The sequence below is a fragment of the Epinephelus fuscoguttatus genome, linkage group LG11 (assembly GCF_011397635.1).
Source record: "Epinephelus fuscoguttatus linkage group LG11, E.fuscoguttatus.final_Chr_v1".
Classification (NCBI taxonomy): Eukaryota; Metazoa; Chordata; class Actinopteri; order Perciformes; family Serranidae; genus Epinephelus; species Epinephelus fuscoguttatus.
Genome location: NC_064762.1, coordinates 27,372,948 through 27,391,869, shown reverse-complemented (window position 1 = coordinate 27,391,869; position 18,922 = coordinate 27,372,948). Strand labels below are relative to the sequence as shown.

At 39.4% G+C, this 18,922-nt stretch overlaps 1 protein-coding gene across 1 annotated transcript in view; it reads right to left on the bottom strand.

Moving 5' to 3' along the window:
• LOC125897583 (exostosin-1) overlaps nucleotides 1–18,922 on the bottom strand; it is a 68,287-nt gene that overhangs the window by 18,281 nt on the left and 31,084 nt on the right. The window contains exon 6 of the mRNA XM_049590981.1: nucleotides 6,324–6,413. Within this exon, the coding sequence (XP_049446938.1) occupies nucleotides 6,324–6,413 (90 nt within the window). The remainder of the gene's footprint in view (nucleotides 1–6,323; nucleotides 6,414–18,922) is intronic.

Here is an 18,922-nt window from a genome sequence, read left to right as displayed (position 1 = left end):
TTCCACATCCACCATATTGAAAATGTCTTCCAAAGGGCATAACGCAGCAGCATGCTTGGCCGCCCAATGAGAGACAAAGGCTTTGTCAGGTTTTTTTCAGTCGTATTCCCTTCTCTAATCTCTCTCCATGGAATAATCATATATTTAATGAGCTGAAACAATGTAATTATGAAATTGGCACAGCCATTCTTCCACTGAGGTATTATAATATGAAAAGTCCTATTAAAAGTGTAATGTTCTCTCTTGCACATTTCCACTCACTTGACATATTTCATCTCCTTTCAATAAATCCCCTCACCATGTTAAAAGGGCAATTAGAGAAACGGGTTAGTGAGCACGGCTAAGATTCCCTCCACTTCCTCTGTATGATCCCCCCACCCCCCCCACTCTCTCTCTCACCAACATCTTCCTCTTCCTCTCGTTTCATAAAACAAGCCATGTGCCCATAAAAGTTTAGTTGTACAAACTTGCTCGTATTGCTGTGCCACAAATTGTAGTGCCATAAAGTGTAATTGTGATCCCGCCAGCGTAGAAAAGGTGAACATTGACTTGCACCCGTCAATAAAACATCTCAGAGTTTAAAGATATATTGGATCTCCTGGGCTCATTGGGCCTCACAATCCATTATGGATCGCGTCTTTTACTCGCTGAAAAGCTGAAGAGAAACGAGGCTGCTACTTGTAATGACTCTCAAAGTAGAAGCACTCAGTTAGCATCACAGATGAGCTGTTCCAGTTTATTTGACTGCTTATTCGGGTTAAATCATTTGAGACTAGGTGCAACATTTTTCAGCGTATTTGTGTGTCTCTAAGTTAGGAAGGTTATAATTGATATGTGTAAAATGTAATAAAAGACAGCGAATAAAAATAAAATCATGGTTCAATCACTAATGGTAAGGGAACTGACATCAAGACTTGCAACGCATTAAATATCCTCCTGAGACCCTGCGTCCTCATACGAGGACATCACATTCTGGGTTTGCTACATCATGTACTTCATTCTACTTAACTTAGACCTGTTGTCCTCATGTGTGGACACTTTTTTGTACCATCTAGTGGTAGCAAAAGCACAATACACTAATTCATGTAAAAACAAGATGGCAGCCATCTCTCAACAAGGTCCAAAACCTGATCACATTTTATGGCATTTTATGACTGAAATAATAATTTTGGAAAGCCATTGAAGACTCAGGATATTTTTGACCATCATCTTTAAAGTGTAGCTGCATTTTTGTATCATGTTTTTTTTGTGTAAATAAACCTGGAATAACAGTTGTTTTTATGTTTGTACCAAGTGTACGTGCAGAGTTTGGCAAGAGAGCATTCATTTATGCAGCCCCTTATACGTGGAATCTTCTGCTTCTCTTTGGCCGTTTCAAAGCACTATTGCAGGATTTTTGTCTTCTATATGGCAATGTCATGGTATGTCTTTGCTGATCTTTGTAATCATGTGTCGCATTTTTTGTGTTTTTTTTTTTTTGGTTAATTTCTAGTATATATCAACATACTTTTTGCCTTTTCTTTGTAGTAATCTTATTTTTTGTATATTGCTTGGTTTAGAGCTTTACATTTTTATATTTATTTCATACTTATGTTGCTGCCCGTCTTGGCCAGGACACTCTTTTTAATCTCAAGAGGTTTTTCTGGTTAAATGAAATAAAGTAAAATAAAATAAAATAGTTGTGAGTTTTATGGTCATGAAGTGATGTGTACCTGCTCAAATATAAAACAACATGTTGGGGCCACAGCACCTATGGAGACCATGTGGAAACTGCAAGGAGTGTGATTTGTCAGTGTGGGCTGCCTGTGTTTCTTGCTGCATGTTTCAGATGTGAAAGTGGGGGTTAAACATTAAAGTAGCAACTGAAGATTTACATAAAATAAAATCCAGTTTCTGATGCTATTCATGGTCTATATTTTTTGCCCAGAAATAGCCATTAAATGTATTTATATTCAATAAATACCTCTCTACACAGTGGTTTGTCATGGTTGGTGGCAGAGTCCGCCACTCCTGCGCTGAATTCAAATTGCCACAGTATCTTCATTTACTTACATTTATGTAATCCAGTGTTAAAAAATTTCATCACATTGATAACACACTCACAATGATATCTGAGCTGTATTAAGACTTTTATTACTGGGGCTACATTAAAAGTATTCAACTGGCTAAACATGGGGTAGCTTTTATTGTGAAGAAATCACAGGAAACGTGTCCGTTTTAATCTTTGATAGAGAGCAATGGAACAGGAAGTGGTTGAAAAAGTCAGTCAAATGGATGTCTTTGGTTTAAATGAAAATTTATGTGGAATCTTGGATATGTGAGAGCATTGTTTAAATGATTCAATACATTTAATACAAATCAAGAGAATACAGTACGAGTGGGTTACCTCGTGGGTTTTGTTTTTTGATCCAAGACAAGCTTTGATTCAGTCTTCTGCTTGTACACAGCGTCATTTCAACATTACATTCATACAAAACTAATCACACATAGTAAAACTTAAATTTTATACATATTTTAATGATCTTGAAATGAAAAAAAAAGACAACGTGCGCATTTGTCCTCATATATATAATAAAATTTGTATCAGCCTGGTAAATGTGTGCCTCTGCCTTTTCTTAAAAGTTTTAGTAGTTTCCGAACCTAAAGAAGCTCAGCACTCGGCAAACATATCAAAGTCTTGATTAAAACAGCAAGAATAAAAACATTATTTCCGCTCTTGACAAAGCTTTAGATGATTCACTGGTTTCTAATTTGTTCAAAAACGAGTGTCAGAGTAACAAACCACTTGTGTTTCCCACTCTATCTCTTAAGTAACAAGTGAGACTTTAATCAAAGAGGTGCTCTGTGTTTTGACAGTGTAATGATACAGACACAGAGCTAATGGATCTCGTAAAACTCCTGATTCCGTGAAAGCACTTTGTTTTTCATTATACCCTCTTCAATGTGTTTTTCTATGCTCCTTTCCTTATTTCCTTGATTCCCTTTCACATTCTTTTCCTTTCTTTTCCCCTTACAAATTTCCCTTTTCTTACTCTGATCTTTTCTCCCATCTTTTCCTTTTCCGTACATATATCATTTTCTGTCCCTTTCCTTCTCTTGTCTTATTTTCCCCCTCTCATCTCTTTTCTTTTTTTCTGGTACTTTTTGTCTTTTCTTTTACTTATTACTCCTCTCTACCCTTTCCTCTTTTCCCTACCCACTGCTTCCTCACATTCCTCCCCTATTTCCCTAAGTGTTAAGTTAAATTAAAATCTTAACAGTATCTACCCCATCTCGAAAACAGCGCACTTAATTTAATTAGGAGAGGTTCACGAGCATCCTGGTGACATTATAAATCACTGGGGCTCCACGATATTGATGTCTGTAATCACAGCTCTTTATTTTGCAATGTAAATCTGTTGTCTAACTTTGTTGCTTTGCCAAACTTCCTGCTCATCCTCCGTGGTTTAATTTTATCTGCTGCATTTGGAATCGTCCTTTAAAGGCAAAGCACATATTCCTCCTCTAGTTCAGTGGCCATTGCAATGTTTGGCAATTCATTTGTAATGGTATTCATGACTGTGCGTGGACTGACTGCCTCATTTCAGAAAGGATCGATACTGTGTTAAGACATCACCACCTTTTGCCACAGGCTGACATAAAACCATGCAGACTGGAGCTGGTTATAAAAACATTTCCAGAGGCATTCAGTGGGTGGAGTCATTCAAAAGTGTTGAGGTCCCTTGATGGGCAATCAGTTGTTTCCAAAGTTAATAAAACCCTCTGGAAATGTATGCAAAAGTACAAAATTGTATATTTCTGTTTGTGTCAAATTGCAGCACTCTGCAAAGTTAGTTTAACATGGCCTGTGAGATCTAACTGAGATGCTCTTTGGGAAAGTTTAAACTCCGCAACCCCAGGCAACGTTAGCCAAGTTTGGCTAACATTCATAAGACACACTGGCGAGTCCTCATCCTAAATGTCTATTCTCTTGTAATGTTCAATCTGAAATACTTACGAGGTATGTAAGCTAATCAGCCGAACAGGGATATTTAAGAATGCAATATGATATTAATGATACTAGGGTTGACTTTGCACCCAGGACGAGTCTGGTGTAGCCACGCCTATCTCCACAGCACTGTGTCAGCGCTTGAGAAGGGAATTGAAAAACAGACATTCCAACACATTCTCACTGGTCATGGACTTTCTATGTCAACATATGATGTCCAAGGTAGGTTTGTTGTTTCACAGGAAATGTACAGTTTGCATACTGTCTCATTCATTCATTCATCTTCTAACCGCTTCATCCTCTTGAGGGTCGTGGGGGGGCTGGAGTCTATCCCAGCTGACATCGGGCGAGAGGCAGGGTACACCCTGGACAGGTCGCCAGACTATCACAGGGCTGACACATAGAGACAAACAACCATTCACACTCACATTCACACCTACGGACCTACGGGGAGAACATGCAAATTGATTTTATTTTTCTTTTGAAAAATAAATGCACAAGTTTACATTGAGCAACACACGCATGTGGTTAGGTTGGGGTCATCCCTATGTTTCCCGGGTTCAATGTTCCCCACTTAACCCTGCAAAAAAGGTTCTATGTTCCCCGCTTACACAAAAAGGGTTCTTTGTTTGCCGCTTGGTTGAGCGGGCAACATAGAACCCGGGAAACATAAAACCTTTTTTGTGTAAGCGGGGAACATAGAACCTTTTTTGCAGGGTTAAGTGGGGAACATAGAACCCGGGAAACATAGATACGCTCCTGTTAGGTTGAGTTAACATGGTTTGGCTTTACAGTCTCATGGGAAACAAACACTGGCTGCCCAGGTGAAACCCATCCACCCCCCCACCCCCCCACCCTACTCGAACTTTTCACCCCTTTAACTTACGTTGTTCCCCCCGACACTGTCAGGCGCCGTTACACACTAATGCTGACATGAAAGGATGGCTTTTTCATCAGAATGTGACGCCAAAGACACCACCACAAGTGTTGGTATTCGACAACTTGGAAATATGTGCTCTGACTAATTTAGTTAATCTAGAGATAATGCGCAGATCTTTTCCCCCATCGACCAATCAACTGGTTGAAGAGTAGGTAGAACTGCAGTCAACCAAGATTTTCTTCGGTTGATTTCAGCCCTACTGGGTTGTTTGTTTGTTATTTCTTCAAACCAGTCATAATTGTCTTGGCTGGTGCCAAAGCGAGAATACAGCGAGGGCACTAGCAAACTAGTGTAGAAGGGGAACTTGTTTTGGAGGAATATTTGTAGTAGACGTGCGGTAGGTGCACTTAAACGCCAAAGCAATGCTGTTGTGGCATTCATGCGCTCCCAAGTGCCTATGTTGGAGTTCAACTTTTGGAACGCAGCAGCGCGCACCACATGTCATGTGACAAGAACCAACCAGTCACAGCCCACAGATATCTTTCCCTCCTTCCCTAACTATCAGTTTTTGACAAACATGGAGAAGAAGTCAATCATGTAAGTGCAGGGCTGCCAAAGCTTTAAATGTGTCCCATGGACAATAGGCCTACACGCAAACAGTGCCTGGAGGAAGATCAGCTCTGCACTCAGGATTTTAGGTAAATAGGCTATGATATGGTGCGTCTTTAGGTTGCCTAGCAACCTTAGATGCGACCTGCTGTGGCGCTCTTGAAAGCTGGCACAGAGAAGACACAAGAGTAGCATCCAGCGCCTGACCTGGCAGCATTTTAGGCACAGTCTATATCCACTGAGTCAGATTAGCTCAGGTCATACAGCATTAACATCAGGTGCATTACAAAACATTAAAAAGTTAGCTGGAAGCAGAAACATGGACCTAATGTTAGCTTTATTAGCAAGCTGGCTACATCTGAAAAAATATGTCAGTGACAGTTGGCATTTTTACAAAACGACAGTCACGCGCTATAAATGAGAACGTGCTTTTGTCTTCCTCTATCTGAAATCAGAGACCCATTGTTTCAAAAATGAATTTCCCCTGTTTATTCTGCCACTGTCAGCATTTAAACTGCATTTGTGCTGTGTAAGAACAGAAAGTTGACAGCTGCATTACAGTTTATGACATAATATCTTTTAATCATAAAAGAAAATATTCACTTTTTAGGTCTGTTTTAGGCAGGCGGCCATGACGAACTGGTTTTGTACTTCAGCTGTTTGGTGAGTAATCCAGTAATTGAGCTTGCAATCCAGATGTCCGATATAAAGGGGTTTTAGTGGTCTTGTGTCCTGGGATTGCTGCTGTCTCACCTCATTTGTTGATAAAGCATCAGTGTCTCAGTTCACCAGTTTGTAAAACGTCAATATCGTACCAGTTCGTTGATTCAGTCACCGGCAACTCACCTCGTTTGTTGAGAGAACCGAGTCTTCATCCAGACTGAGGATGGCATCAGTGAGGATGGCGTCGTGGGGGAAAAAACGACTGCTCATCGTCTGCAGAGACAAAAAGAAATAAATGACATTATTAACAACAGTTTATTAATATAAATATCCCATCAAAAGCAACACGAATTACATTTTTGTGTGAGTGATGTCGCATGTGACAATCTGTATCAGGGGTTATTGACCTGTAGCCAGTCCTACTTAAGGTGTTTAGGCTCATATTCATCTTTTTTTCATCATTTTTGGGCACTGCATGCATTTATCAGATCCATAGGATAGGTAGGAGTGATGACTATGAACAAGGGAGAGAGAGATCACAGGTCTGGCTGATTCAACATCAACATCCATGTGTTTTTTTCACCAAGTATCTCAGGAAATATGTTTCCCAGCAGTTTAAAGGTAAAGAACTGCCATAGAGGTATGAAAAATCAAGGTAGAATAAATGGCCAATGAGAAAATGTGTTTGTTTCACACCCTGCTGTGTGTCTATCGATCACTGAGCTGACTTAATAGGTTTTGTGTGAGTCTTTATCAATTCACTGCCTAACAGAAAGTGTAGTAGACCTTGATCCATCGGGCTAAAGAAGGCTGCGGCTGCTGTTGATGTTATTGACTTGTAATTAAAGTGTAAATTATTGAACTGTTGAGTAGAAAAGGGAAAAAAAAGACACAGATCTCGACTTTAGCGGGGGAGAAAAGTGTAAGTGAGGAATCAGACAACCTTCTCAGGCAGACTCGTACCTCATTATCACACCAGCAGACTACAAACTGCAGCATTGCTCTCATACACTGTTTACAGTTTGTGATTGCTCTGATCAATGTTTATGTATCAATCTGCATTAGAAACATGTCATTATGTCTTTTTCTAGGCTACAAGTGGGCCAATTTAGTTCAACAGAAGGATAATGTGAGGGTACCTTTAGTCTGATTCATGAGCAGTGGTTTTGTTTTGTCAAATTTCAGTGGGTGAAGCCTAAAAATAGAAATATCTGTCTCTTATGTAATCAAGGATGACAAATGTATTACAGTTATTTTTTCTGGGGGCCAACTTTGTGTGTAGAAGAAGCTGCTAGATTAGCAGGTCTAAATATTTATTCTCTCTTCACATGAGGGTTGGTTATGGACTTGTTTTAGCATCACTTCATGACCTGCTGAGTTTTTAAAGTGTGGCTTGGCTAATTCCATGTGTCACTCAGCAACTGGAGGTGGATGGGTTAGAGCAGGGGTCAGCAACCTTCACTACCAGAAGAGACATTTTTGGTCCCAAAAAAAAAAAAAAAAAAAAAGTCATCTGTTTGGAGCCGTGAAATATATCCAAGCCATATAATAAATGTAACACAGCCTTATTAAGTCTAAATTATCTCATCAACATTACTAATAGGTCTAAACATTAATGTGTTTTACCATCAGGTGGCTACTTTGCAGTGTGCAAAAGTAAACACATCTGTCTATGCGGTATTTAATTCAACATTGTCCTCCAAGACTTTTCCTTTCTGGATCTGGAATCCACAGCTAGCTTCGCAAAGGAGACTCAAGGCAAGCAAAATTTTGAGAAAAGGCACTAGGCAGCAGACATAGGTATGACATTTTAGTTGACGAAATGTTAAAACATTTTTTTAATTTGTTGTGGGCCTATAGGTTAAATATTTTTACAACTGGACAGTGTAAACTGGACAGTGTAAGAATCACTGTAGACCTACAACAATGATAAATTAAAATTAAAATGTTCAAAAATAGCCGTGATTCATTCTAATGTAGCCTCATTTTTGGTCAAAGCCACAGGGAGCCATTGGAGAGGGGCTAAAGAGTTGCATATGGCTCCGGAGCCATTGGTTGCCTCCCCCTAGGTTAAACAAACACAGGACTTTGACCCAGGAGACCAGTGTTTGTGTCCCCTGTGAAACTAAAAGTCAACATTAGGTTTAACAACTCAGCATGGTACTATGTACGTCTAATATGTTGTTAGTGTACAGGAATTAATAAGTTGGTGATCCCACTTACCATTACAAGCTGTCTTCTGTCATTATGGAAGGTGCACTGATTTTAATTTATTGTGTCATTATGTTATTTACTGTCATATTTTGCTGTTTGTTGCAATGTATTAGTTACCACAGAGATTTTGTTCTTTTTTTGCTTGTGTACTTGAACGCTGCACTGATGAAACCCTGCAGACTTCTCGGATAGGCCACCATGCTCTGTTACAGTCTGCTGTCTCTGGACTTGTGGCAGGTTGACTTCAGCTAAGCTCCGCCAAAAATACTTTACTTTTTATGGTTAAAAGTGCCATAAAAGCTCCCGAAAACACTTAATGTTCTGTGATGATGTTGGGTGGCTGGAGATGTATTTTGAGTAAGGAGCTGTGCAGGTTACAGTGTAGGTAACTTTATTAGCACGTTAGCTGTTTGTCGCGGCTAATCCAGGTGGCATGGCTATTTGATTTGAAGCAAGCCTTACAGGTTTTGTTTCGTTTTGTTTCAGTGCATGTTGAGCTATAAATATATGCAAGTCCAAGTCAAACAGTGACTGAGAGTGGGTCATCCTTAAATCTTCACAACACAAGAGTACTAACCCATTACATCAGCAACACACCTACTCATTTTAACCCAAACCTTGGTCTTTTTTTTTAAACCTAACCAAGGAGTTTTGGTGCATCTGTGACCATTTCACAACTTTATCCATGTGTTTAAAACTGCAACTGTTAACGATCACATAGGAGCACCTGTAGGGGCGCTCTTGCGGGTTGTATTAAAAGGTAGGAATATACGATGACATCTGTGGTTGTATTGGTTGGAGGACTTGTTAAAAATGATGAAGAGCTGTACAGTTTTTTCCAGGAATGTGTAAAATATTGTGCAAAAATTCACACTATAATGTATAGAGAATATGTACAGGTATGATACAGAGATGACTCCAAAAAATGTGCATTAAAAAAGAACTGTCAGTGCAAAACTCAACACTGTAAGGCACAATCGGAGCCTAGACAAATATGATCTTCAAGGTCAGTTTTCTAGGTTGGACCTGGAAGATCAGTTAAACTAACCACATAATCTACAGTAAATGATGCACTTAAGTGTAGAAGTAGATTTTTGTTCACATGGTAGCAAAAGTTCTCAGCAAAAGTTCTTCAATGTAACACAACTAGTATGATTAACTCTGCCTTAAGCTGGAGAAAAACTTGTGTTAATCATTAATTATATATTTTTCCTCTGCTTTTATCTCACTCTACTAAGATTTTATATAATTGAAATGGACCTCCGTGGTAACTACTGTCACAGCAGTGACGTTTGACACAGATTCACTGTCTTAAATAAAGCAGATTGAATTTACAGCCCCAGGGGTAATATTAAGAGGCTTATTTTGCAAAGTAAGACCACAAATATCCGCAAGTTTAATGTCTACTTCCATCTCAGCTTAATGAGCCGATGGATGCTGACTGCAACTTCATCAAGAAATTAAGCGTAACATCAAACGAATTTGAGCGCAAATCCCCTAAATTATTTGAGAGTGCCACATAAAAAAATGAATTAAATCACTGCTTAAAGTGAGAACTCTTGGCAGAAAATGTATTTTCTTTGGATGGATGCCCTATAATCACCAGGCAGGTAATTAGTTCAGTTAGGATGGTGCTCAGAGTAGTGTAACAGTCTCTCAGCTTTCTTATGAAACCACCAACACAGTCTAATTGGTTAAAGTAAATTCACCACTTGCCTGATAATCAGCTGCATTCATCCTGGACTGATGGGCTGAATTTAGCAAGTTTACAATATCAAAGATTTGCATAAGCAAGAATAAATATATGAACAATCACATGCACCATACACACACATTGTCATGGGCCAGTCTGCATTATGACTTTACTACATTTCCAAGCATCCCGCGGGTTATCTTCCTTTAAACCTGGATTAAACCTGACTCAGGGCCATGGACCAAGTGTAGGTATTTGACGAGCTGGGAGTGAGAACAGCTTTTCACGTAAATGGGAAATGGACCTGCACTTATTTAGTTCCTTTCGAGTCATCCGACCACTCAAAGCTCAAAACTATGAGTCACATTCACCCATTCACACACACATTCATTCACTGGTGGCCGAGACTACCGTACAAAGTGCCACCTGCTACTCAGTTTTTTTTTTAACACACTCACACACTGATGGAAGCATCATTGGGGTTCAGTATCTTGCTCAAGGATACTTCAATATGCGGACTGGAGGAACTGCTGATCCTCCGATTGGTGGACGACCCGCTCTATCTCTGAGCTACATTTGATTTGCAAATTTTGGAATAAGTACTACAATAAAACTCATCAGAGTCAGTGTGAGGTTTCTGTGTGTTACGATCTTTACTGGATATTGGATTAAAGAAACACATACAAAAACTTGAGACTTGGTGTTCAAAGGCCTTTAGTCCTGTTTATTATGATTTGTAAAAATGAATTCAAATCACATGCATTCTTAAATTTCAGCTATTTATCTAGTGCCTCAAGGTTTTATTAGAGTTACACAGTGGTGCGATAGACGCGTTAGATGCTTTTTCACTCTGGCAAGAACATAAAAAATGGTCATTGTGACAGATATTCATCAGCAGTTTTCAGTCCAGTAAACGTCATTTTTGGCACCGGCCTTGAAAACCTCATAATTTACCTGTGCCTCATAACGTATCTATACCTGTCTGAGTGCAGGTACAGACAGACACTGCCCAGCCCTCCCTCCCTCTGGCTGGTGTCAATGCTTTTCTGCCTCTGGGCAGAGATTAGATCCCACTGAGATCACTGGCAGTTCAATGGTCTGAACCTTATCTTTGTCGCTCTCCTTCCTCCCATTTCCCCTCTTTATATTTGCCGTGACTCCTGCTACTTCAAGGGGAGACTTTGGAGATATCAGGTCTGTCTTCATCTCGCAGATTTTTCTCGATGTCTGTAAATTACAGCTGAAAGTCAGAGATCACAGAACTATTTGCAACACCATTATAAACTATGGACAGCCACTCACGACAAACATTTTACTTCATTATTAGGGTAAGAAATTAACTATTTCAGTCTTTATATATCAGACCAGTTATTTGATGTCTGATTGTGCCTAATTCGACTATCTTAGTCATAGTATGAAAGAATCAATAAAAAGGTCATTTTGGTAATGTTAGTTTATAATTTGTTACTACACTGGGTCCTAAAAGTTCTATACTGATCAGATAATTCATATGCTGAAATGATCTAGATGTAAATGAATACAAAACATTAGATGTCTAGGCACGGCTGTATATCATAAGTGTTACAGTGTGTTCTGGGGCTAGATTACATTCAAAGTCAAAACAAAGGAGGGAACAGATGATTGTGCTGGGCAATGGGAATGATGCCGACATGCAAAACTTGTGCTATTTGCGTGTTTGTGTGAGTTACATTTTTTGCCGAACGCTGTGTCATCAAACCCTATCAGTGTTGAGATCTAGTTGAGATTCTTTTGACGTTACCGAGAATTGGAAATGGAGGACCCAGAGCTCTACCACTCTCCGTCAGTACTGTACAAGGACAGAACAAATAAGGAGAGGGCTCTGAGATCGGTCAGCTAATGGTTAAATTCTAAAATTATGTATTTGTGACTTATGGAAGCTGTTGTGTTGAGTTGCCTCCTAGCAAAATGCTCTGAGTAACTGAAGTTGGTCTTTTATTGTGGAAAGTAGACAACAGAATGAGTGAAGCAAAAAGGCGCTGCCATGACAATATGAAAAATAATAAAGAATGTTACTGTCTTGGTTTATGCTGGTTCAGAACTTAGAGCCTCCACGTGTAGCATGTTAACATTACTTGGTACCAGCTTTGGGCTGTACTTTACTATGAACCAACTTAGCCATTAGCTGCGTTCCTTAGTTAGTTAGCACAAATGTTAGCATAGCTGTTATGATCAAATATTTGCCAGTCGAAATACTCCATAAAACACTTCAGCAGCTGGACTTGTGTGAGTAACTTGTGAAAAGGTGAAAATTCGCTTTGAGTTTAGTGTAAAAAACATTGATTTTATACACTACTGTAATGTGCTATGTGATAGAGCTGATATGGACTTCAGTTAGAATATATATTTTATAGTCTGTATGGGTAGTATGAGCATCTTTCAACTCGTTGCTTTGGTTTTATGGCTGTAACTTTACCGTTTTAGTTTATTTACACAGCTCTTACCAACATCACTTTTAGTAGCAGCCTGCCCCCTCCTATTACAGGAGTTGGTGGAGACCAAAACAGAGCAAATAGACTTAAACAACTGTGCGCTAAAACGTGAAAGTTTCTAAGGCAATAATACCGAACATTTGTAAGAAAATTTGCAAGTTGTCTTGATATTTTTCTGAGAATAACTGTGTACTCTGTGACATAAAATTAATCTGATCTGTTGCTACTACGAGTTGGATTTGTAACTGCTGCCCTGTTACGAAATACAGTGCCCTCCAAAAGTATTGGAACAGTGAGGCCAATTCCTTTATTTTTGTTTTGGACTGAAAATATTTGGGTTTGACATCAAAAGATGAATATGAGACAAGAGATCAACATTTCAGCTTTTATTTCCAGGTATTTACATCTGGATCTGATACACAACGTAGAAGATAGCATTATTTGTAATGGAACACAAAATTTTTAGGTGAGCAAAAGTATTGGAACATATAAACTTAAAATAGATTAAAGTGAATGAGACTTAATATTTAGTTGCAAATCCTTTGCTTTCAATAACTGCATCAAGCCTGTGACCCATTGACATCACCAAACTTTTGCATTCTTCTTTTGTGATACTTTTCCAGGCTTTCACCGCAGCCTCTCTCAGTTGTTGTTTGTTTTGGGGGGTTACTCCCTTCAGTCTCCTCTTCAGCAGGTAAAATGCATGCTCTAGTCTGGAGACTGACTTGGCCAGTCTAAAACCTTCCACTTCTTGCCCCTGATGAACTCCTTTGTTGTTTCGGCAGTGTGTTTTGGGTCGTTATCTTGCTGCATGATGAAGGATCTCCCAATCAGTTTGGTTGCATCTTTCTTTAAATTAGCAGACAAAATGTTTCTGTAGACTTCTGAGTTCATTTTGCTGCTGCCATCATGTGTTACATCATCAATGAAGATGAAAGAGCCCGTCCCAGAAGAAGCCATGCAAACCCAAGCCATGACATTACCTCCACCGTGTTTCACAGATGAGCTTGTATGTTTGGGATCATGAGCAGATCCTTTCTTTCTCCAAACTTTCGCCTTTCCGTCACTTTGGAAAAAGTTAATCTTTGTCTCATCAGTCCATAAAACTTTTCCCAGAATTTTTGAGGCTCATCTCTGTACCTTTTGGCAAATTCCAGCCTGGCCTTCCTATTCTTCTTGCTAATGAGTGGTTTGCATCTTCTGGTGTAGCCTCTGTACTTTTGTTCATGAAGTCTTCTGCGAACAGTAGATTGTGATACCTTCACTCCTGCCCTCTGGAGGTTGTTGCTGATGTCACTAACAGTTGTTTTAGGGTCTTTCTTTCCAGCTCTCACAATGTTTCTGTCATCAACTGCTGATGTTTTCCTTGGTCTACCTGTTCGACGTCTGTTGCTTAGTACACCAGTGGTTTCTTTCTTCTTCAGGACATTCCAAATGGTTGTACTGGCTATGGCCAATGTTTGTGCAATGGCTCTGATTGATTGTCCATCTTCTCTCAGATTCACAATTGCTTCTTTTTCACCCATAGACAGCTCTCTGGTTTTCATGTTGGTTCCACCTCTAAATGCAGTCTGCACAGGCAAAATCTATCGTACCCAATCTGAAACTGAGCTCAGACATTCAGTGCTATTTATTGTTTGAATAATCAATGTAACTGGGAGACATCTGGGCAACAAAACACACCTGTCAGTGACATGTTCCAATACTTTTGCTCTCATGAAAAATGGGTGGGTTCAAACAAAAGGTGCTATCTTCTAAGTTGTGTATCAGATCCAGATGTAAATACCTGGAAATAAAAGCTGAAATGTTGATCTCTTGTCCCATATTCATCTTTTGATGTCAAACCCAAATATTTTCAGTCTACAACAAAAATAAAAGAATTGGCCTCACTGTTCCAATACTTTTGGAGGGCACTGTAACTTTTGATGGCACTTTCCTAAGGGATATTTTAGCATCAGTATTCTCCAGACTGTGGAATACGTACATAATTAAATGACAGAATTAAAAAAAAAACAAAAACAGAACACATTTTATGTCTTTGATTAGACAAAACAAACATACATAAACACGTTAATCTTAGTTGCCAATGAATGGTCTAACAAATAATAAACTAAACGATATTTTAAAGTCAACACAAGACCATTAATTCTACTCTAATTCTGCCTCTCCACTCTTCTGTTCAACCGCATTTCAACATCAGGTCCCACTTCACCTTTGAACTCTCCACTTTTATACTCCTTTGGTATAATTTAAATGCATACCTAAGGAGTCAGGATCAATGTTGAAGATTAACTTATCAATATTAAATTCAGGATGTGGGGGCAACACGTGCAATATTGCAAGGTGATTGATGACGGTGAGATATAGTCGACATATTAACAGTGATAGAGGGGAGTCCTTTGATAATATTGATGTGTGGGTCATGAATGCTGATCCAGCAGGACCTCTCTTAAAGCGAGGTCGAGCTACGGGAGATCTGATTCATCTGATCAACCAGTCAAATTCTCTGTGTGCTTAGCAGCTGGTTAATAATTTATACTTAAAATAATTTAAATCCTGAATTATTAAGGGGGCTCCAGCCCAACCAGGATCCCAGAGTAAACTATAATTTTGTATTGTGTATGTAAGGATTTCTACTGTGCATAATTTATCTGCTAAAGTGTACAACATACTCAGAAAAGAGTAAGTTTACCAATTAAGAGAAGGTAAATTAAATGGACCCTGTTAAAGGGTTAGTCTTTTACCTGACATGTGCCCCATCAAAAATATTTAATGTATAAACCCAGTACAGTGAATAACATGAGCATGGAAATGATTATGTACTGCAACAAGTCAATATGTATTGTATGTTGTACAGTATCTGTATAACATCAGCAACATGGATGGGCGTCTAAAACACTGCTAAGCAACGATAGTATATGCTGTTGTGATCAGCCTAAACTAGATTAGCAGAAGTTTCTGTTGACAATGTGAGTGTTGCTACAAATTTGATTAGATTGTTCTATATTAGTTTAAACATGCATCACATGCCAAACAACACCTCATTTATGTTAGTGAAGACATCTGGGAGTATGCAGCCTGTTTCTTTTTTGTGTTATGTTATAAGTTTAGACTCTGTTATGCTTAATATTGTTGGAGATTTATCATGACTGTTGGTCTGGAAAGTTAATTCCTTGTATGCGTAAACATTTTGGACAACAGAGCTGATTCCGAAAGAATAACTGTCCCATTTGAAGATTTCTAAATAAGGCCTGGGTTGAAAAACACAAAACAGCAAGCCTAGCGCTTCAGGCTTAATATTTTGAGATTAGTTTTGATGAAGAACAACTACATTAGTCAAATGTTCCGATGCTTTCTGACAAGTGACAAGTGACTGCATGTGACTGCTGTGCAAATGATGACGGAAGAAGCAAAGGTAGATGATTGGGTTTGGGGTTCACTGAAAACATGGTTTCAACTGGATGGGTGTGGTTTTGCAGGACTTAGCAGTGCACACTTTGGCGAGCTCTGTGACTGTGCTGTCTTAGCCCCTGTTCGAGTGCATGTTCATACTTCATATGAACGTCTGTGCACTTTTGTAAGATTGCAAAACAAAAATCCGGAGTTGTTTAGGGTTGAGGAAAATGAGAAGTTGGACCAGGTGGCAAAGTGTGGGCTGGTTTTATCTCTAAAGCTTGGAAGGTAAGACAAACTAGACTGAATAATACATACTACAAGTATAAAGGCGCATTGAATGTACTTTTCATGTTTTACCATTACTTAAATACCATTCTCACCTATAAATGCTACATTGAAACTGAAAGCATGCCTTGTAAGCCCGACAGGACATCTAATTTCATTGATGCAAGATGCAACACTGGTGTCAGATCTCAGACCCCACCGTCTGAGTAGATTTTGTTGTTGGACATGATTTAGTCCATCTAAATATTTAGATATTTTAGCACTGTTTAGTTGTACATAGTCTTCAGTTTAACTTTATGATGGTCAATTTTTGACCATCCAATCTGAGAAATTATCATCAATCGGCTAAGTCATTTGAAAATCTGCAGCGAAGTCTGGCTGTAGTTGCAGCAAGGAGCAAAAATCTAAGTGTATCTTTGTAAATCTATGATCACAAAAAAAGAAGAAAAAAAACAGTTACATTTTATTTGGCACCTTTCAAGACACTCAAGGACACCTTAAAGGCAAGGATAGAGAATATAAAAGTAGATTAATAAAGTCAATGGGATAAGAAATGAAGTAACATAAAAAGTAGATAATAAAAATAATAATAATAACATAAATATTTGGGCAAAACAAATTTACAGTGAATAAAATTCTGTGTAAATAGTCGATGTGTGAGGCTAGAAAAACTGGGGTCAAACTTATTGGGCTATCTGAAAGAGGTGAGTTTTGAGGCCGGATTTGAAAGTGGAAAGAGAGTGGATGCTAGGAATTTCTGGTGGGAGGGAGGTCCAGAGGCGGGGGTCAGAGCGTCTGAAGGCCATAGACCCCACGGTGGTCAGGCTGGCTGGCGGGACAGTGAGGTGGATGAAAGAGGAAGACCTGAGAGTGCGGATGGGGGTGTGGATGTGCAAGAGTTCAGAGAGGTACAGAGCAGCCAAGTTGTGGATGGCCTAAAGGTGAGCATTAGGATCTTAAAGTCAAACGCGGTATTTAACTGGGAGCCAGTGAAGCTGCTGAAGGACAGGAGTGATGTGAAGGATGAAGGGGTTCTGGTGATAATGTGAGTGGCAGAATTCTGGACCAGCTGAAGTTTGGGGATGGACTTGAGAGGGAGACCAAAAAGGACCAAGTTACACTAATCAATACAGGATGTAAACAAGGGGGGGGGGGACAAGAATGACGGTACTGGGCGGTATGAGGAGCGGGCGAAGGTGCTTAATGTTGCATAGATGGAAGTAGGAAGACCAAGTGACATTATTGACGTGAGCTCAGTGCTGTCACGGATGATGCCCAGACTCTTAACCTACTGGGAGGGGTAAACTGTGCAGTGAACAATATCCAGAGTGAAACTGTCAATTTTTGCTACGGTAGATTTAGTGCCATGAGAAGTAACTCAGTTTCATCACTGTTTAATTTAATAATGTTACAGGAGACCCCGGATTTAATTTCCTTTAGAGAAGGAGGAGGGTGGAAGGTTGGAGGAAGGTTTGGTAGACAGATAGAGTTGGGCGTCATCTGCATAGTAATGGAGGTGAATGTTAAATTTATGGAAGATGTGGCCAAGAGGAAGTAGGTGGATGATAAACAGAAGGGGACCCAAGACCGAACCTTGAGGAACACCGGTAGTGACTGAAAATGGCTGGGATTTGAATGTTTTAAATTGGAAAAATTGTGTATGGTCAGATAGATGGGTTTCAACCAGTGCAGGGGTGTTTCAGTGATTCCAGTGGAGGCCAGTCTGTTAAGGAGGATGCTGGGAAGAATGGTGTCAAAGGCTGCACTCAGATCAAGCAGGATGAGAATGGTTAAGAATCTGGAGTCAGCTGCCATAAGTTATAGTTAAGTGTGAGGTCTTCTGTAGGTTCAATCTTGAGGTTAAGGCAAAGATTAGGTTAATAAACAACTTTTTAGGATATGGTTTTGCTAGTATATCCAACAAGTGACGAGACTGCTCATCAGACACATGACGCGCTGTATGATATGGGATGTAAGGCACCATTTTTGGGAAGTCCCAGTTGAATTTGACACTGGAGACTGTGCATCAATCTCCGCCTCCTACCAACAGTCATAACTGGGTTCTTTAACTACTTTGACTACAATCTTTTCCTACCTTTTATCAAGTATTTTTTGTACCATGAAGGAAAAACAACCTATTTTCTCTATGTATTAAGACATTTTGGATACGAATAAAATAAACTGAAAAGTAGATGCGATATTTAATGAAAAGAGTGGAAGTAAACATGAGTACAGGAAGGAGAGAGAGAGGAAGTAAAGCCAGTTGATGGAGTGTATCCACTCAGCATTACAGAGTAGATACACTCATAACCAACTGCAAATTACTCTGCTGCTGTGCTCTGTCGAGGCGAATTGCAAACTTTCTGTTTGTGTGTTTAGTTATTATAGTGGGAACAAACACAGCAAGCGGTTGGAAGGAAATTCACTGAAGAGCATCTGTCTGGGCTGCACGACAATATACCACATGACTAATTATAGGACCATAGACGCTGCTGGGTACCGGCACACACACACTTGCATATTGCCTCTGAGACGTGTTTTATTGTCACCAGTGGAAACATTGTTCTTGTGTTTCAAGGGGGACACATTTACATGAAAACAAACAGAGGCAATTAGACCAGAAAGCATCAGGATTAGAGAGAGGTTAGTGTGTGTGTGTGTTCAGTGAGTGAACAAGTGAGAATGAGTCAGAAATTTGTTGTGTAAATGAGTAAAATTAAAAA